This window comes from Muscardinus avellanarius (genome assembly GCF_963383645.1).
Source record: "Muscardinus avellanarius genome assembly, chromosome: 15".
NCBI classification, from domain to species: domain Eukaryota; kingdom Metazoa; phylum Chordata; class Mammalia; order Rodentia; family Gliridae; genus Muscardinus; species Muscardinus avellanarius.
The window spans coordinates 83,795,608-83,813,815 of record NC_137801.1 but is presented as its reverse complement, the minus strand read 5'-3'; the positions used below and the strand labels follow the sequence as shown (position 1 = coordinate 83,813,815).

Sequence of the window (18,208 nt, the reverse complement as noted above, 5' to 3'; positions counted from 1 at the left end):
CTGAACATCCCAGCTCAGCAGTGCAGCACACTGCAGGGTGTTGGCTGATTCCCTTGGTAACCACGCAGCTGACTAAGGGGCTGTGTTCACTGATGTTGCAGCTGCCCTGCATCGCCAGAGAGGCGCATCCCACATGCTGCTCCCCCGGAAAACAGCCAGATTAAAATAAAGAGTCGAGCTTAGCTGAGAGTGGTGATGCACGCTCTTTAATCCCGGTACTTGGGAGGCTGAGACAGGTGGTTTGCTGGTTTGTGGTCAGCCTCAACAATTTAGCAAGACCCTGTTTCAAAGTGAAAAAAATAAAATAAAATAAAATAAAGTAAGCCAGGCATGGTGATGAATGCTTGTAATCCCAGCATTTGGGAGGCTGAGGCAGGAGGATCGTGGTTCGCGGACAGCTTCCACTACTTAGCGAGGCCCTTCGCAACTCAGTGAGACCCTGTTTCAAAATAAAGAATAAAAAATAGGGCTGGTTGTGTAGCTCAGAGGTAGAATGCCCCCGAGTTCCATCTCCAGTGCTGCAAAAATAAGTAAATAAGTAAGTAAGTAAATAAATAAATAAATAAATAAAATTTTCCTGAGGGTGTAGCTTAAAGGTAAAATGCCCCTGGGTTTATTGCCAGTATCAAAATAAAGAGAAAGTAAAATTGCTACAGAATATATATCAGTTCAACAACATCATAACGTCTAAACAGTTGTACATCAAACAAACAGCAGTCAATGATTGACTATGGAGAAAGGTACCTCTTTGGGTTGATATGGTTCATACCAGGATACAGGTTCAGGGATCAGAATAGAACTAATTTCAGTTTCTCCTTGTCTAAATGGCCAGAGACCCTTACGCAGAGCCTAAAATATATGACTAAATCTTGGACCACTAGAAGTAGGGACCAAGTGGGCCACCATTATTGGTCCACTGAACAGACAAGAAGTGGGCCAGTGCTTACATGCAAACTAGAAAGGCAGCGGCTGGAGTCAGCAGTCAAGTTGAGCCTGGGAAATTAGCATCTATACCAGTAAAAAGGCAGTGAGAAAGCAGCTGAAACAGTTTCTGTCCCAGTTATTTTGCCTGTTGAGGTTGGCATTCCTGTGTGCACACTGATATCACTGTCTCAGTTTAAGTCCTCCTAACTGTCAGGGTGATGCCCTGGGGGCCCAGGTCATTGTTCCTGATAGACCAGGCTAATTTTATTCTCATAGTGTGCATTCTTCACAGGAGCTCAGCCTGTGGTTAGAAAAGTGTTCTAGGCCTGCAGGGATGTGAACCTTCACACGACATCTTTCTTCTTGGACTGGGATGATTCATTGCTTTGGGCAGTGGAGGAAAGCATCTTCGAGACGGATTCACATGTAATTTGTCACATCCACTGGTCTGAATGGAATCCAAGTGCAGAGTGGCCAAATCCTGGCCTCTGTGAAATGTTCTGCTGATCCTTCTTTGCAGAGGCGCCCACATCATAAAGCCCACCACGGCTTTGGCACCAAGCAACATCCCTGTTGGAAATTTCAGTGATAAAGTTAAAGAGGAGCTCAAGGGTATAAATTATGCCTGGAGGAAGTTTCTGTGGCAAGGATCATTGCGGGGTCCCAGCGGGGAGGGACCCATGTTGTCACTGGACCACTGTGCTTTGGGGATGACCAGGATTCCTGGTTTTCCTGCCAATCTCTCTCCGAGAGCTCAGGCTTAAAAAACTCTTTTGGCCCGTGCATCCGTGTTAATCTGTTTCCAAGAAAGATACTTCGGTGACTGAGTTCTCAAGAGTCCAGAGCTCTTTAACTTTACAGGAAGAGCCTCACTACTTGCATGCACACAAAAGAAAAATATGTATAGAATAGGTATAGAATACACATTGAAGATAAAACTTTAGCATTTAGAACAAAGGTGATTTATAGTCCTGTCTGCAAATGAGTCAGACAAGACAGAACAACAACAAAAAAAGCTTCTACACTTCGGAGACTAATCCTACCACTGGCCCCAGCAAAATATAATTAGAAAAGAGTACCATTTTTCCACTGCATCTTCTGAATAAGGGTGCCATATATTCTGGCTCCCTGGTTTTCAAGTAAACTATCACAGTTCTTTCTTTCATCTGTAAAAGTATCCTAGTTCTATTGAACACCCTTCAAAACACTCTAGAGTGTTTTGCACTACTTTTCTGGTCTCTGTTGGATTGTAGACCTTGTATCTAACATCTGTATTATTTCAGATAACATGGAATAAACATATGCCACCTGGATCCTCTCTCTCATTGCAGCTTTAAAACCTGGAGATTCATAGAAAATCAATTTGGGGATTTCAAAAAGTAAACAGAAGTAAGCAGACTGGAGAAGACAACAATCCAGTTTCCCTATTTTATTTCCTTCCAATATCCTTTGACTTAATTTACACAGTCTGAAAACCCCATAATGATATCCGGGATGGGAACTTAGTTGTAGAAGAATAACTCTGATTCTGGCTCAAAGACTGGAAAGAGGTTTTCTAGTCTTTTTTACCCTGTATTTTTTTTCTTCCCTGTCATTACACTAACCAGACCTTATGCAATCATAGGATGGCAATAGTACCACCAACAAAGGAGTAGCAAAGGGCCCTTGGGAGCCTACATCTCCCAGGAAGGGGAACTGTCCATCTCAATAGAAAGAGATGTGATTCCAAGATGGCATGGCAGACTTCTACTGAATTTTTTTCTCTCTCTAACTCTGTGCAATGTGGCTTCAGAAGTAGAAATAGTTGTTAGAAGTACCTTGAAGAGTGGGGTAAATAAAGTCCCAACAGTCTGGCCAGAGAACTGCTAAGAGGAGAGGAGACATACGACCAGTTAGCATCATGGGGATTGCAGACCAAAAGAAGCTCAGAGAAACGAACCCATGAAATACTTTATCACCTCCTGGCCCATCACCAAGATGTGTATAGATAAATGTGGCTCTTAACACAATACCATAAACCCTGAGAATTGAATGATGTGATGGACCACTTCCTGAGTTGCAGATGGGCCACCGGAAGGTGTGTTTTGATGGGGTGGGTCCAAATAAAACCGAAAGGCAGTGAAACAGAACTGGCACTGAAGCCACAAGGATGGTTATAAAATTTGAGGCCTTCATCCAACTGGGTCAGTTGTCTACTCTGACAAAAATAGCTGCCTACAAATGATTTAGGAATTGTATAACACGATATTGAAAACATTCATGTTTCAGTCTGTTGGAAGTAAAAATATTATAACATTTTCTCATAGGGTTTTACATAGAGGTAGATGAAATATATAATTTAACTACCATGTAAAGGAGGAATGACAGGAACCTTTACAGTGGTGCCACATCTATATATCACTTGAAATGGTTCGGTAATTCCGATTCTAAGTAAAATGTGAAACAGCAGTCTGTTGTATTTTAATCCATAGGACAACCACAAAAACAAATAAACAAAATCCCAAACATTGTTAAAACATGTTGAATGATGGGATACTTCAGCCTTTTCACAAAGGCATTTTCTCAATATACCACAACGTGAATGGGATTTGAAGACATTATGTTGAGTAAAACAAGCCAGACCCAGAAACACTGCATATTTCAACTTATATGCAGAATCTAAAATAGTCAAATCCATAAAATCAAAGACTGGAATGGTAGTTGCCAAAGGCTGGAGGACATGGAAAAGGGAGAATTATTAATCAACTTTAAAAAGAAGAGCTGGGCGTGGTGGCACACGCTAATAATCCAAGATTTGGGAGGCTGAGACAGGAGGATCGTGGTTCACAGACAGCCTCAGCTACTTAGTGAGGCCCTTTGCAACTCAGTGAGACCCTGTTTCAAAATAAAGAATAAAAAGTAGGGCTGGAGGTGTAGCTTGGAGGTAGAATACCCCAGGTTCCATCCCCAGTACCACACACACACACACACACACACACACACACACACACACAAATAAGGCTGGGGTATAGCTTAGAGGTAGTATCCACCTGGGTTCTATCTTGAGAACTACAAAAGAAGAGGAGGAGAAGGAAGAGGAAGAAGTGGAGGAGGAGAAGGAGGAGGAGGAGACGAGACCACGCCCACTAGACATTCCTAATACAAGGGATGGTGGTAATGGGTGAGATGGGAGGAGAAAGGGCAGATGGGAGGGGTCTGTCCCTGGAAAGGAGGGAAAGAGTGAGGATGCTACAGTTGCTAGCTTGGCCATTTTAGTTCAGGCCGTTTTAGTCTTGGTATGTTTTATGAACAGTCAAAACTAGTAATAATGTGGGTAGGTAGAGTAAGTAGATATATTTCATTTTAACTACTTCAACTGTCTAATACATGTGGGGCACATTGTGGACAGGTAGCCTATGAACAGTATGGTCATTACTAAGGAATATAAAACATCTCTGTGGAGTTTATAATTTCTAAAATAAAATGAATCTAACGCTTACCCAGTATAATATGTACCGAGCATTTCCCCTTCTGTTATATGTTATGTCACTCTAGCTCTAGGCTATCTTTAAGACAACATCATTGTCATCATCACCACCATCACCATCATCATAATTACCATCATCATCATCATCATCATCATCATCATCATCGTAGAAAGGTCCAACTGATGCTCGAGAAGGTTTATCACATAACTTCAAGTTTTTCCCTCTTGCATCATTCCTATTCCTTTAGGAAAACCATCACCTTAGAATTGGAAGAACATGACTTTCACTCTGGTATGGGGATATGCCTCATTCCAAAGCTCACATTCACACCCACCCTGCTCACCAGGACAGCTGTCCTCTCCTCCTCGAATGAGGGGATCTCTTGGAGTTGCTTATGACCTCCACTAGGCCTCTCAGTTTCTCTCCAAAACTTGACTTTGGCAGGCAGGGACAGAGCTCTTCTTTTCTGTCCTGAAAGCAAGGTCAAAGTTGTTGACTTGCCTCCAGACTTGGGATACAGGCTTTCAATTTAGGAGCATGGTAGGCCAAAACTGGATCCAAAGCCATTCAGCATAATTGCTAGCTGTGGGCTTGGAAAGCAAATCATCTTTCTGGACAGCATTGACCGGTTCTCTATCACTACTCTTTTCTCCTTCTTTCTCCTAAAAAAAGATAGAAAATGAAGCCCTGAAAAAGGCATAAGAGCTCAGGGGCAAGTAACAGATACTTCAGACCCAGAAATGCTACACATATACTCTCAGGTACATTTAATTACAACTACATAGTAAAGGAAGATGGAAGAGGCATATTGACCACTCCATGGAAAGTTATTTTAGGAGAGAGGTGACTTTCTATCTCATCATGTGTGGGTGCAGAATGTGGTTTGGGGCTTGCTTTCCTTTCTTTTAGAGGTTCTCTGAAACAGAAGTTGCCTCTGGACGACTGTAGGTAAAAAGAAGAGACAACTGCCTAAACTCTGTATCCCACTTTGCACAGTTGAATAATCCCTGAGGAATGGGAAGGGCTGACCTCCCTTGATTCATCCCACAGGGGTAGACAGGATATGGTGGTCTAAATTATAAGGGACCCACTGGAGAGAAGTCGGGCCATTCCCTTCTCACCACAGGCTTCAAGCATGGACACGTTACCAAGAGCAGATGACAAAGACCACAGGGATTTTTGAAACTGGCTCCCAAAAGGGGTCAGAGCAGGGCGGTTAACTGCCAATACAGTTATCTAGATAATCAGATGAAAAATACTTCAGGTAATCCCAAAACTTGCCATGGATCCGAAGTTACACATAATTTCTATATTTCTTTGCTCTGCAAGTGAAAACTATTTTTTCCTCTACCTGTCCAATCTTTCCTTAGATATATACAGACAATTAAATGAGCAGCACCCTATGATGCCCTCTTACTTCTGTGAACGGAACTTTTTTAAGGATTCAGGATAATTGATAATTATCATGTGGACCTTATTGCCTGGGAGATAAATTTTGTTTCAATGAAGCTCTGAGGCTCCCTCTTATCATCTTCCCTGACCCTTGCTAAATATCTGTGTCCTCTTGGCTCTAGTCTGAAAAAACTGCACAACAGAAAATGGTCTTAAAATACTACATTCGTGGCTGGGTGTGGTAGTGCATGCTTGTAATCCCCACGCCGGGGAGGTGGAGACAGGAGGATCACACAGGTTCGAAGCCAGCCGCACTGGCTTAAGAGACCCTGTTTCCAAATAAAAATATAAAATAGGTCTGGGAGTGTAGCCCGGAGGTAGAAGGGCTTCCAGGAACCCCAGTACCACCAAAAAAGAAAATAAAAATACTACATTCATTTTTTTGGAGGTATCTTTCCCTTCCTGTTATCCCCAGAACACATGGTAGCAAATTCTCCGTGTCGTTGAATGAACTGAAGACCCTTCTCATCCTTACTCCACACTCTTCCTTTACAAAACAATTATACTTAGTGTTTCCTGTGGATCCGAAGCTTATCAAAGCATCCTAGGAAATCACCTCATTTAATACATTTAATTTATTAATCTTATCAATTTGATCTTCATTCTTCTGCAAGTGGATATCAGGCTTTCCAGCACCATTTGTTGACAAGAGTCATTTCTACATATTGAATTTTGTTTGTGCATTTGTTGGAAATCAGTTGACCATACATGTAAAGGTTTCATTTTTGGACTCTCAGTCTGTTATATTGATCTATATGTCTTTTTTCGGTGCTGGGGTTTGCACCCCGACGCATTCTACTTCTGAGATATACCTTCAGCTCTTTTTCTTTAATATTATTATTATTATTATTATTATTATTATTATTATTATTGTTTTGAAACAGGTTTTTGTTAGGTTGCTGAGAGTCTTACTAAATTGCCAAGGTTGGCCTCAAACTTGCAATCCTTCTGTCTCAGTCTCTCAAGTACTGGGATTACAGGTGTGCACACCTATGGTTACACGCCACACCCAGCTCTATGCTAAGGCCACCTTATTTCGATTGGTGAAGCTTTGTAGTAGCTATTTAAGTCAGGAAATGTGAATCTTCTTTTTTTTTTCTCCTTTCTTCTAAATGTTGTTTTGGCTGGTGATTTGGCTCTTAGGCATTTTAGGACTAGTTTGTAGAATTCTAAAAAGAAGAAAAAAATCACCTAATATTTTGTCAGCGATTGTGTGGATCTGTAGAGTAGAGCGTTTGTGAGAGTATTGCCATCATAATAACACTAAATCTTCCACTCGGCGAAGGAAAAAAATTTTTTACTTTCTATTTTGAAATAGGATCTCGCTAAGTTGGTGAGGCTGGCCTTGAACCTTCAATCCTGCTCAGCCTCCCAATGCCTGGTATTGTAGGAATAATTGTATCTTTTATGGAGCTACCAGCTCTTACAACCCAAATAACCATTTTTGACAGTGCCTTTGGGTTTGAGCTTCCCTATTCTTTGTTTCAAATAAAATTATACACCTTGGAGAGAGTTGTAGAGTTCTCTGTCCTATGGCTTTCCTTCTTTCTTTTGCAGAACCTTTCTTTCATGGCTCTGGGAATGGGGACAGGGAGAGCAAGCTGCTTCACTTGGAAGGATGCCCTGCTTTATGATACTTTATGGTTTGTTCCTCCCTGTGGAAAAACTCAGTCTTGTGAGCAAGCCCAGGGGAGGGTGTTAGGTGCTCCATACTCCTGGCCTGCTGTACCTGGGGCGCAACCTTAATCCTATGAGTGGAAGAGCCACTGCATGGGAGAAGGGCTCTTTAAGTCACACTTGGCTGCTGTAGGACTTGTGCCGCTCATTGCTGTGGGCAAGGTGAGGCAGGTTTTGGTTATATAGACATAAAACCTGACTCTTCTGGGTAGAAACTCTCACCTCAGCCTGGGAATGGAGATTAGAGGTAGTCCCATATGCTCAGCTATGCCCATCATCTAGAGAAGAGCTTTCCTTACACCAAACTGAAGGGTGGAATAGAAAACAGGTCATGCATGGATTCTTGCAAATTTTACAGATATTTGGGAGTTGCCTTCCATTGTTGGATGCACTTGGGACCACTTAGAGTGACTGCATGTTTGGTTGTAAGACTTCTCACTAGTCCTGGCTGCTTCATTAGGGCAGCATCTGTGGACCCGTTCACTCTTAGTCCAGAAGCTTCCTTTTCCCTTCTCCTGTGCTGCTCTTGGTATGTACCTCTCATGGGAGTTTTGTCTTGGGCTCTGGATGATAAATTGAGAGAGCATAAAAAAAAAAGAGTGTTCAGACTTCTGCGAGAAATATTGCAAGGTGGACAGGTTCCAGGGATGAGTGAGGTCAGCAATAGATCTTACCCTGGAATATAAGTTAGCAGGGTCTGTGGAGATCAGGCTATTCTGAGACCATCTCTATGGTGGTTTCACTTCTCTATCAGTGATGGGGCTATCAGTTGTCAGGCAGTTGTAAGGTGAAACATGGCGCCATATAGCCATGAACATTTGCCATCCTCGAGCAGGAAATGGACACTTGGTATGGACGGCATCTTCATGTTCCAGATGAGAAAACTGGGGCTCAGACAAGCAAAATGGCTTTTCTAGTGAATCAGATAATTGATGCCTGAGAACCGAGGTCTCCTACTTACTTGTTTTGGTCTTTCCACGGAGCATCATAGAAAGCTCTCTTTCTCTTTCTCTTCCTCTTCTTCTTTCTCTTTTTCTCTCATTTCTTTTCAGAAGAAAAGGACAGTAAAAATGCAAATGTAAGTACAACATCTGTTATAAAGAAGCCTTTTACCATGGAGCAGTTTCTGGATTCTTTCCTGAGGAAAAACAATTGACTCTTTATGGCTTTCTTCTTGGAGTCCACCTGATAGTCCCATGATAGGGACTGGATCTAAGCTATTTTGAAGTGAAGGAAAAAGAAAAATTACCCATGTGAGCTCTTAATTCTATTATTTTACTATGAATTTTTGACTAGGTGTTAGGACCTTGACTGTTTTTTCCTCAGTTTTCCAGTGATCTTTGCTGAGTGTGTGTGTGTGTGCATGTGTGTGTGTGTGCGCGTGTGTGCATGTGTGTGTGTGTGGTGGGGAGGGGAATCACATGCGTTAACTAAAAAGCAAATAATCTCACAGTCTGATGCAGAAGAGATAATGTATGAGTTGTGAGTAGTGATTCTCATTTCCTATCTCAACTGATATATTTGACCTTCTGTAAGAATAAGAAATGTGATTATAAATAGTGAAAACTGACATTTCTTGTCAACTACATACCATATACTTTACTTGCTATAATATTTTATTTAATGCTCCTTGCTCATTGACATTGTATATACATATATATGTATGTGTGTGTTTATGTGTGTATACATATGTACGTGTGTGTGTGTGTGTGTGTGTGTGTGTGTGTGTGTGTGTAATACTGGGGATTGAACCTAGGGACAGTTTACCTCCAAGCTACATCCCCAGACCTATTTTTCTTTATTCTTTTTTTTTTTTTTTTTTGAAACAGGGTCTTGCCATGTTGCCGGGAGTTTCCCTGTGTTGCTGAGGCTGTCCTCAAACATGTGATCTTCCTCTCAACCTCCCAAGCACTGGGATTACAAGCATGCACTACCACACCCAGATGATAAAATAGATATTATCCTCTCCCTTTTTAGATAAAGAACCTTTGGCAAAAAAGTAACCTGGCAAAGTTCACCTAGACAAATGTAGAAGAACTCTAAATAGATTCGTCCACTTAACCTTGGATTTCTCCTGTAAAATGCCCGGTAGCGCTGCTCCTTTTAAACAAAGGCACCACAAAAACAAAATTCCTCAATATGGAAAATGTATATTCCGTGGAGTTTTTCATGAGTGAGTGTTTCTGTCAGCATTCACACTGCTATGACCCAAAACGCTTGACAAACACACAAACACAGCTCAAAGTAGAATATTTATTTGCTTACAGTTCTAGAGGTTTCAGTTCATGTTAGGCTGGATCATATCTGCAGAGCTCAGGAAGGAGAGAGAGAGAGAGAGAGAGAGAGAGAGAGAGAGAGAGAGAGAGAGAGAGAGAGAGAGAGAGAGAGAGAGAGAGAAGAAGAAGAAGAAGAAGAAGAAGAAGAAGAAGAAGAAGAAGAAGAAGAAGAAGAAGAAGAGGAGGAGGAGGAGGAGGAGGAGGAGGAGGAGGAGGAGGAGGAGGAGGAGGAGGAGGAGGAGGAGAAGAAGAAGAAGAAGAAGAAGAAGAAGAAGAAGAAGAAGAAGAAGAAGAAGAAGAAGAAGAAGAAGGAGGAGGGGGGAGAGGGGAGAGGGGAGAGGGGAGAGGGGAGAGAGGAGAGAGGAGAGAGGAGAGAGAAGAGAGGAAGAGAGGAACATATATATTGTCCCCAGGACACACCCTCAGTGATCTACCTCCTCTAGCCACATCCCACCTGCCTACTTGACAACTGAATAAAGAAATAAATCCAATAATCTACTGATAAGACTAGAACTCTCAAGATTCAATTATTTCACCTCTGAACATTTTTGCATTATCAATACATGGACTTTTCCAGGGTACCTCCTATATCCAAACCATAATTATGAGTTTTTATGGGTTGAGGTTTGTGGAGCGCTGACACTCGACTCCTTTTGTGAATTACTGCTCACAAAGTAAAGTAATCCATGCCAATGCTTGTTACCGTGCTCCCCATCACCACCACCACCTCCTCCTTTCTCATTCACTGGATGACAATTCCCCAGGACAGTCCTGCTTCACACTGATGGTCTGGCATAATTATCAATAGCCCATTTTCATTCTCAAATTGTCCTGGTTTGGATGATGTTAATTACACAATCACCTTGCGCATCAGAACACGACCAAGGTGTCGTATTGCTGGTGGCCACCAGGTGTCAGCTGTGTAACCTGCGGCGAACACTCGGAGCAAGCATTTCATTACAAAAGTCAAATCCCAGCAAATAATTAAGTGTGATACAAGAGCTACCTGCCTTGCCCATTCAAAACAAGTGAGAGAGCAGCAGGGCAGGAGAGAAAGAACAGGTGCAGGACAGGTAGCTCCTTCGGGGATGTGATAGAGCAGAAAGGATTCCCTTCCTTGTGAAAAGGACTACAATGAATGGCACATGGAAGGAGCCCTCTACTATTCTTTACAGTTCTCACTCTCCAGATGAAACCAGTATGTACCGAAGTGAACAGACGGCTTTGAAGGAAGATACATTTTCCTCTTCATAAATTGCTTTTTGAATCATGACGGATAAAGGTCCTACAGGTAGCTCCTTGGCCTTTGGCAAGTCCATTGAATGATTTTAATTGAGCCAGAGGCTGACTTGCCTGAACGGGGAGGATTTAAGGAGGATTACAAGACATCTATATACAACCGTGATAACACACTCGGACTCTTCTGGAACAAGCCAGGGACTGTGTGTCTGTTACCTTTGACCTGGTGGATGCAGCTGTGGACTAGCAGCCCTCCCCGCTGCCAACGTGTGGCACAGGCATGGGTCCTTGGATTTTTGTGCCCTTTGGTTCTTGCAACTGGTTCCTGTTGCTGGTGGTCATTGCATGTTCAGAAGCATCTTCCGATTTGAATGTATCTGCAAATTCTACCACCCGGCATGCACCAAATGCTTGGTTTGCTGCGTCCAGCTCAGAGCCAGATGAAAGGATATCTGTTTTTGAGCTGGATTACGATTATGTGCAAATTCCTTATGAGGTCACCCTCTGGATACTTCTAGCATCTCTTGCAAAAATTGGTAAGTGCCCACACACCTGGCACTGGAGTTGTTTCTCCTATGCGGTAACATATGTGAGAATGCCTATAGATGGTAGAGTGTGTGAATTTTAATTGCTGCTATAATTACATAGAAATTCTCTTTCCATGGGTCTAGGGAAAGTCATAACTGCTTTTTAAGTTATTTAAAGCTTCAGCAAATACTTTTAGGGTTTGAAAATACTTTTAGGGTTCTGGATTATTTAAATTTTTCTCATTTTGGGGTGACAACATGTGACACTGTTGTGTAAAAGTCTCAAAACCTATGCTTTAAAAAATACAACACTGTAAAACATTAAGAGCTGGGAGGAATGCAGGCTGGATACTCAGGGACGACATGATGTTTCTTCTGTAAAATATTATCCCTTGTTCTCGGCCGTGCAACTCTGGAATTTGTCAATGGCTCCCATTGTTCATTCTTTACAGGTGGTGCGTGCTCCTTGCAAATTGACAGAAAGCAAGGAACAAGATAACTGTTGGCAATTCCTGCATCCCTTGGAGATGGGATGGGGGGGCATATGAGATGCTATCTGTCAGTAAAATATTGGTTTACACCTAAGTCAAATGGAGCCCACGAGTCATCTCTGGTTTCCTTTATGACATAAAGTGAGTGGATTGAATTCCAGTCAAGGGTTCTTTGTGCCCCAAACCAAAGTTGTGGATTCTACTCCATGACTGCTTATTTCCTAATAGCACCCCTTTGTCTCCTTAAAACCAGATTATTCCAAAGTGGAAAATCAATATGATTATCTCCATTACAAAGCCCAGCATCTTTCTTGCCTCAGTAATAACCTTTATATTATTTGAGTACCTTACTGAGATAGAACTTATAGGAAGATTTTTTATGCTCATTTCTTATCTATTCTTTCCTATAATGAATGTGAAATGTGGGTTGAGCCATGCATGGTCTGTAGCTAACTGTGGTGGGCTCTATTCCCCTAACTTTCTCTTCATGGGTTGGAGACACAGGTATACTCTTCTTATAAGTGCTTCTTAATAGCTACTGTTCAGTGAACTACAGACCATGCATGGCTCAACCCATATTTATTATTTTATTCCTCATCCAAGTCACATTTGGAAATGACCATGGCCCCTGACATCAAGTTACCTGGCTTTAAGAAAAAAACAGGTTAAGCTGGCAGGCACTATGACATAAAAACATAAAAACTCTTCCCAATCCTTTTAAACATAGCCAACTATGCATTTGACTATATAGAACAAAGATAATTATGAGTCATCTCAGGCTTTATGATTATCTTTTAGTACTGCTTCTCTGAGCTTCATGCAGAATATGTGTAGAACCATTTGGAAGGGCTATAGGTTTATCTTTGATTTTCAAGTGGGACTTTATTATTTATGTTCATTCAACTTTCAAGCACTGGATCTGTACGGCCCCATAGTGTCAGGTTCTACTGTCCCTCATAAAAGGGAAAAAAGGCTTTAGAACATGAAATGCATAGAACATTTTCTTTTACCACACCTGACTTCTAGGAACATAGTCTCTTCCTGCTACAACCTTAGAGGTACAGGTTGGCAGGTGAATGTTAGAGTCATTTCTGGAAGCTGGATTCCTAGAAACATAGCCAAACTAGGGAACCATAAGGAGGGCCTAAGAAAATTACACTGTGAGCTCTTCACATACTTGACATATTAAGAAAGGTTTCTGCTAAAATAAGAACTAAATGAAAAATAGAAAAAGAAGAGGAAGAGGAGGCTATGGACTCTGTGATTGAGAGACAGTGAACCCAGGATTCTAAGCCTTAAGGTGATCTTGAAACCAGTGAGATAAAGGCAGTAATAGGGTGGTATCTCTTAATGATAATTATGCTCCATTGAACAAACCCAAATATAGTGGAGAAGTTCAAAGCTATGGTCAGGGAAACCCATATCCCATATCCTCTTTTTGTGGCCACATCTAAAAATTTCCAAGGGGCCACTCGCTGGCTCTTTATGGCTCGAGTAGAGGAAGCCTATCTTCCTTGGCTTTGAATTTAAGACCTTCTTTTATTTCACATAAAATCACTTCTAATTCTTTTCTAATATCCATCACAATTTAAAGTTTAACCCCAGTGAGGTGGACCACCTTAAAGAATGTGAGAACAAACCTGGCCGATCCATTTCTGACTCCTTTTTAAAAATAGACTTTAACTGGTGCATTGAGATTAGTTCAGAGAGATAGAAATATACATGCACAGCACTTGGTGTGCCCTCCCATCCCACCCCTTCCCTTCCTCTCCCCATATATACTATTGAGACTGATATTCATAATTTCACAGATGAATACAGCTTTATTTGAACTGCTTCCTTCATCAAGTCTCCTCCCACTATCCTGCTCTTACGTCCCCTCATTTATCTGAAGTCCACTTTGTTTCCTAATTTCCCTCTTGGTTCCACGTATGAAAGGAATCACACGGCACTTCTCTTTCTGAGACTAGCTTATCTCAGGTAGCATAATATTCTATAGTTCTGTCCATTTTTCTGAAACTGTCATAATTTTTCTTTTTTATGGCTGAGTAAAATTCCATTATGTGTATATACTATGGTTTCATAACTCATTCACTATTGATGGACACCTAGGCTGGTTCCATAGTTTGGCTGTTGTGAATTGTGCTGGTATAAACACGTATATGCATATATCACTGTACTATTTTCATTTTGGTTTCCTTGGCTAGTTGACCAGGAGTGTTATACCACTCCTGACTCTCTTCTTTTGCTTTTAAAGCTCTCCCTCCCCTAAAACATCTCTCCTTCTGTTACCCAAATATGCAAATCCTAGTCACTTTTAAACAACCTGTTTGATTTCCTTCTGTGAATAAAGGATCTCTGAGGAACACTGCGTCCACTTATCCATTCATTCATGTATACACTTACAAATTTTTACAGAAAGTTAGGACACTTGGCTAAGCACTTGGGGAGTTGTAAAGTTATAAATCATCCTACCTGAGTTTGGAGAATTTACAATTTAGTAGGAGAAATAAATCATTCACATATACCCACAGTGGTAGTTAGGGGTCACTGTTTTCAGATAGGTACTGTAAAAATAATAGTTTTGATAAATATAAAGGTATATTATTTTCTTAGGAGGAAGCTTAGTCTTAAAGTCTACGAAGGACCTAAACACACCAAGGGAAAGAATAACTCAAGTAGTGAAAATAGAGCAATTCTGCAGAGTGAACGGCATTTGGTTGGCTTAAATGCAGAATGTAGAAAAGCTGAGGAGGTTGTGTGGGAGATATACTTAGAGAGAGCCCTGTGGCGATCCCCTCAGCTCTGGTCTCTTAGCATATTTGGTGATGCATTCACTATACAATTAATTTTATATTTACATGTCATACCATGTATGCTTTCTTATTTGTATGTCTTGTTTCTAAAACATCATCAACAGTGGCAGTTGTAGTATAGTTTCCATCCTTGGTTTTCTACTTCATGGTACTTAACAGTAGGTTGGTCTTTGCTAAGAAATGTTTAGCAGATATTCTTGGCTTGAGATCCATGAGATGCTTTTTATGCCTTCTAGGTTTGAGGTGAGAAATTAAATGATCAAACATCAAACACACATGTGTAGAAAAATCGTCTGGATGGGCAATGTGGAATGGATTAGGGGTCTGAGGATGAGACTGGAGATGTGTCTGTCAGCTTTTCATCAGTATAACAAAATATTTAAGATAATTAACTTGTAAAGAAGAAAAGTTCAAAGCCGGGCATAATGGCACAATTCCATGATTCCAGTACTTAGGTGGCTGAGACAGAAGGATCACGGGTTCCATGCCTGCATTAGCAACCTAGTGAGACCCTGTTTCCAAATAAAAATAATAATAAACCAAAGTCAGGTATTGTGGTGCATGCTTGTAATCCCAGTATTTGGGGAGGCTGAGACAGGAGGATAGCAAATTCAGAGCCAGCTTTAGGTGCTTACTGACGTTCTTTGCAACATAGTGAGACTCTGTTTCAAAATTAAAAAAAAATAAACTAGGGTTGGGGGTGTAGCTTGTAGGTAGAATGTCTCTGAGTTCAGTAAAAGAGAGAAGGAGGAGAAGGAAAATTTCAAGTTCTTTGGCTCACAGTTTTAGAGGCTGAAGTCCATGACTAACTGGCCCCTTTGCTTTTGGACCTGTGAGGAGGCAGTACAAACTTACTTGCCTCATTACTGGGAAGCAAAAGAGAGAGATGGAAGGAACAGTGGTCTCATAATCCCCTTTGAGGCCGTGCTACCAATGACCTAAAGATCCCCCCACCAGGTCTCTCCTCTTAAAGGTCTTTCCTCTTAATGGCATTTTTGATGCTATTTACTTGTAGCTCTACTCTGGGGACCAAACCTCTAACACATGGGACCTTGTGGGACACTCACTACCTAAACTATAGCAAGGGTAAATATCGTAATTAAGACAGGATGTTAGGAAAACCTTACATAAAGGCAGCAGCTATAAGAAATAGAGAGAAGAGGATAGACTTTAGGGTGCATGGAGAAATCTTGGGCTTATAGCACAAAGGGGCAAAGCTGACAGAAGCAGTTCACGAGAACAAGGCCTGGTTTTCAACTTTAATGGCTGACCAGGTGGCAAGGTCATTGGCTAAGTAGAGGAGACAAAATGAAGGACTTTTAATTTTGGCGTATTTGCTTCTTGAACAGGGGAATGAGATATGCGTGGAACAAGCCAAACACAGCCGAGGTGGCCGTGAGGCACTCTTCATGAGCTCCCAAGCTGGATTATGTGTGGGTGCAGAAGTATTATCCACTTCATTTTCCTCATGTTCCCTCTCAGATACCCGTAAGGTGGAGGAGACTAGGAAGGAGGAAGGGAGAGGGCACAGCAGGCCAAGAATGGCGTGGTACTTTACGCTGAGCTGCGCATGTTAAATACAGGATCATAGTTATGGCCCTTATGAGCTGGGGCCGTAGCTCAGAGTAGAGCACTTGTCTAGCAAGTGTGAAGCCCCAGGCTCAGTCCCATCAATAATAATAATAATATGTATTATTATTATTATTATTATTATTATTATTATTTATTAATCCCCCAGCACACTTTCAGCTTCTGCTACAGGCTCTTAGGGTGAGAGATGCCAGCCAGCTTGCCCAAGGTTCTATTCTCTTGGCTTTATGAATAAAGAAATATCATAAATACACCACAAAGGAATTCTACTAAGCCATAAAAAGAATAAAATTGTGCCAATTTCAGGAAAATGGATAGAACTAGAGGCTCAGAAGGTCAAGGAGGTATGCTTTCTCTCATATGCAGAACCTAGAGAAAACATAAAAAACATAAGGAATTGCAAGCAATATGGAAAGAGACCTGTTAAGTAGTGGGAGAGATTGGAAAGAGGGAATTAGGTAGGGGAGAGGGAGGATGGAGGATTGAGGAAGGACGATTAATACATAAAGCAAAACTAATGCATAAAAAACAAAATAACTGTATTAAAATACTAATACACAAAACACATAATACTATGGCAATAAGTGAAGGCATCACAACCAATTTCACTGTGGTGAGAGGGAGGGGGAAGCGGGAGGGAATACACCGAGAGCTATGTGCCTGCAGGTTTGCAGCACTCACAGTGAACCTCACCAAGACGTGTAATTGCAGTGAGCTAATAAAATAAAAAGCTAAGAAAGACCTGTAGGTTACCCAGCACCATTTTATTAGCAAATATCAGTGTAGTTCTCTCTTCTTCCTCCAGGCTTCCATTTGTATCACAAACTTCCAGGCCTCATGCCAGAAAGCTGCCTCCTCATCCTCGTGGGGGCCCTGGTGGGCGCCATCATCTTTGGCACGGACCACAAATCGCCCCCTGTGATGGATTCCAGCATCTACTTCCTGTATCTTCTCCCACCCATTGTGCTGGAGAGCGGGTACTTCATGCCCACTCGGCCGTTCTTCGAGAACATCGGCTCCATCCTGTGGTGGGCGGTCCTGGGCGCCCTCATCAGCGCCTTTGGCATTGGCCTATCGCTCTACCTGGTATGCCAGGTCCAGGCGTTTGGGCTGGGCGAGGTGGACCTGCTGCAGAATCTGCTGTTTGGTAGCCTCATGTCAGCCGTGGACCCTGTGGCTGTGCTGGCTGTGTTCGAGGAGGCACGGGTGAATGAGCAGCTCTACATGATGATTTTCGGGGAGGCCCTTCTCAACGACGGCATCAGCGTGGTGAGATGTCACCTGCACAGCCCCGGGGGGGGGGGTGCCCAGGTCCTGAGTCTGACTCTCTTCCCGCTAGACAGAGGCCTTTGGCCGTCACCGCGTGGCCCTGATCCTGGTGACTTTCGTTAAGTTATACACTTTGTACCTGGCTCCTTACTGCTACTATTAATCATTCTAGAGCCAGCTTCCTTTATAGAGAGGCAAAAGAGAGCATAGAATTATTATTATCATTATTATTATTATTATTATTATTATTATTATTATTGAATTTTATTTGGAACTGAGAATGGTAGTATATGTGAGTAATCCTGGTACTTGAGGCTTAGACAGGAGAATCACAGGTTCAAGGCCAACCCCAGTAACTTAGCAAGATCCTCGGAAAACTAGAGAGACCTTGTTTCAAAATAAAAAAAATAAAAAAGCTGAGGTTGTAGCTTGGAGGTAGAATGCCTCTGGGTTCAATCCCAACCAAAATCATCACAATCA

General features: G+C 41.9%; 1 protein-coding gene across 1 annotated transcript in view; it reads left to right on the top strand.

The window, feature by feature from the left end:
* Positions 1-11,315: 11,315 nt before the first annotated feature.
* SLC9A4 (solute carrier family 9 member A4) overlaps positions 11,316-18,208 on the top strand; it is a gene marked incomplete at both ends in the record, with an annotated part of 56,905 nt that continues 50,012 nt past the window's right edge. Inside the window, 2 exons of the mRNA XM_080711419.1 lie at positions 11,316-11,571; positions 17,265-17,728. Coding sequence (XP_080567545.1) covers positions 11,316-11,571; positions 17,265-17,728 — 720 coding nt within the window. The remainder of the gene's footprint in view (positions 11,572-17,264; positions 17,729-18,208) is intronic.